Source organism: Palaemon carinicauda, chromosome 42, assembly GCF_036898095.1.
Source record: "Palaemon carinicauda isolate YSFRI2023 chromosome 42, ASM3689809v2, whole genome shotgun sequence".
NCBI lineage: Eukaryota > Metazoa > Arthropoda > Malacostraca > Decapoda > Palaemonidae > Palaemon > Palaemon carinicauda.
In genome coordinates, this window is record NC_090766.1 from 40,658,029 (window position 1) to 40,660,528 (window position 2,500).

A 2,500-nucleotide genomic window follows, 5' to 3' on the forward strand; every position below is an offset into this window, starting at 1 on the left:
ATACCATTGGATATGGACATAGGAATAGTTAGAAAAACATAAATCAATATAGGTTTCGGAATGTAATATAGAAGCATTAATTAAAAAAAATGGAAAATTAAACCAAAACATCAAACTTTATTCACTTGAAGCCATATTCTAAATAAAATGAAAAAAAAAAGAAAACAAGAAATAATTCAAAACTTTATCCTAAAACCCTCTGGCGAACGCGATACATATATGCATATCGCAAAACTCAAAAGTATACAAGGAAGATGGTGCTAATGGCTGTAATATGATGATGATAACGATAAAACTCCAAATAAAAAAAAAGTGAGGTGCATCGTTATGTGCTGGTCCAGGTCGGGAGAGGTCATCAGCTTTTCAAGACACGTCCAACAGCTTTTGGGTAAATTTTCACAGTCAGTTTACTATTACGAACAGTTGGGTGTTCGAAAGCGTTGCTCACGCTCCAACTTCTGTATACTGCCGCTTCGACTTCAGTTTACTTGTACAGTGTTCGGAAGCGTAGCTTGATGCTTCGACTTAACTTTACTTGTACAAACAATTAAGGTGTTTGGAAGAATAGGCTCATTCTTCGACTTCAGTTAACGAACAAGTGGGTGTTCGGAAGGGTAGGTTTGATGTTTTGGCTTGAGTGGTTGTTCTTAAGTATGACTGCTCTGCTTGCACGAACACTTTGGTGTTTGAAAGCATGGCTAACGCTTCGACTTCAGTTTAACTTTATGAACAGTTGGGTGTTTGGAAGCATAGCTGCCGCTTCGACTTCAGTTTACCTTACAAACAGTTGGGTGTTCGGAAGTGTGGCTGCCGCTTCGACTTCAGTTTACCTTACAAACAGTTGGGTGTTCGGAAGCGTAGTTGCCGCTTCGACTTCAGTTTACCTTACAAACAGTTGGGTGTTCGGAAGTGTAGCTGCCGCTTCGACTTCAGTTTACCTTACAAACAGTTGGGTGTTCGGAAGCGTAGTTGCCGCTTCGACTTCAGTTTACCTTACAAACAGTTGGGTGTTCGGAAGTGTAGCTGCCGCTTCGACTTCAGTTTACCTTACAAACTGTTGGGTGTTCGGAAGCGTAGTTGCCGCTTCGACTTCAGTTTACCTTACGAACAGTGGGGTGTTCGGAAGCGTAGCTGCTGATTCGACTTCAGTTTACCTTATGAACAGTTGGGTGTTCGGAAACATAGCTGCCTTCGACTTCAGTTTACCTTACGAACAGATGGGTGTTCGGAAGCAAAGCTTCCGCTTCGACTTCAGTTTACCTTATGAACAGTTGGGTGTTAGGAAATGTGGCTGCCTTCGACTTCAGTTTATCTTACGAACAGTTGGGTGTTCGGAAGCATAGCTGCCGCTTCGACTTCAGTTTACCTTATGAACAGTGGGGTGTTCGGAAACGTAGCTGCCTTCGACTTTAGTTTACCTTACGAACAGTTGGGTGTTCGGAAGCGCTTCGTCTTCAGTTTACCTTACGAACAGTTGGGTGTTTGGAAGCGCTTCGAATTCAGTTTACCTTACGAACAGTTGGGTGTTCGAAAGCGCTTCGACTTCAGTTTACCTTACGAACAGTTGGGTTTTCGGAAGCGTGGCTGCCTTCGACTTCAGTTTACCTTACGAACAGTTGGGTGTTCGGAAGCGCTTCTACTTCAGTTTACCGTACAAAAAGTTGGGTGTTCGGAAGCGTAGCTGCCGCTTCGACTTCAATTTACTTGTACGAATAGTTGGGTGTTCAGAAGCACGGCTGATTCTCTGACTTGATGAGGGCATGTGGACGTATCCTGTCGGTGATGGAGACTTAGAAGAATATAGAGAGAAGAAAACGCACGAACACTTTCTTAATTTGTAGCTAAGACGAAGGCGAGGGCGGAGGCAACTAGAAACACGGAGACTTCGTAGGGAGAGTGGCCCCCGTGCTGCATGGCGGCCGGGTGTTCCCCTGTAAAGGAAAGAGAAGCTTTTTTATGTCAATCTTTTGGGTGATACATTGGCAATGTATTAATTACTACTAACTATTACAATGTTATTGTAATGTTTAACTACTAACTATTGAAGCTTATAGTAGTGCATATCATTAGTTTGAAAGGCCTCTTTTATATCATATAATTAAATAGTATATTCAGAGCATTTTATGAACATGCAAGTGCTATGGTATACCTTAACATCTATATGATCTAAGTCCTCTAAGTCAGGGGTTCCAAACCTTTCTGTTCTTGTGTACCCTTTTGGTCATTTTTTATAGATTTCTGTGTACCCATAAAATTGAAGATGCAAAAGAGAAACAATGAACTTGATAGTAATATGATATCCATATTCAATATCAACGTAGTACTGGCTAATCTCTCTGATAAAATGTACCTTCTTAATAGTAAAAATATACCACTGAGGGTACATATACCCGAGGTTTAGAACCCATTTTCTAAATAAAGCATATGAATGATATGAGGACGGGACATTAAAAGCTACCATCAGCTTAAAGGGACTTAGGGAGGTATATCATAAACATTT

General features: G+C 41.1%; 1 protein-coding gene across 2 annotated transcripts in view; it reads right to left on the reverse strand.

The window, feature by feature from the left end:
- LOC137632914 (neurotrimin-like) overlaps positions 1-2,500 on the reverse strand; it is a 198,617-nt gene that overhangs the window by 1,413 nt on the left and 194,704 nt on the right. The window contains exon 7 of one of the 2 annotated variants that reach the window (XM_068365017.1): positions 1-1,931. This exon is cut by the window's left edge and continues 1,413 nt beyond it. In XM_068365017.1, the coding sequence (XP_068221118.1) occupies positions 1,831-1,931 (101 nt within the window). In that variant the 3' untranslated portion in view covers positions 1-1,830. Of the gene's footprint in view, positions 1,950-2,500 lie in introns of both variants that reach the window. The other variant, XM_068365016.1, reaches the window with a different exon arrangement.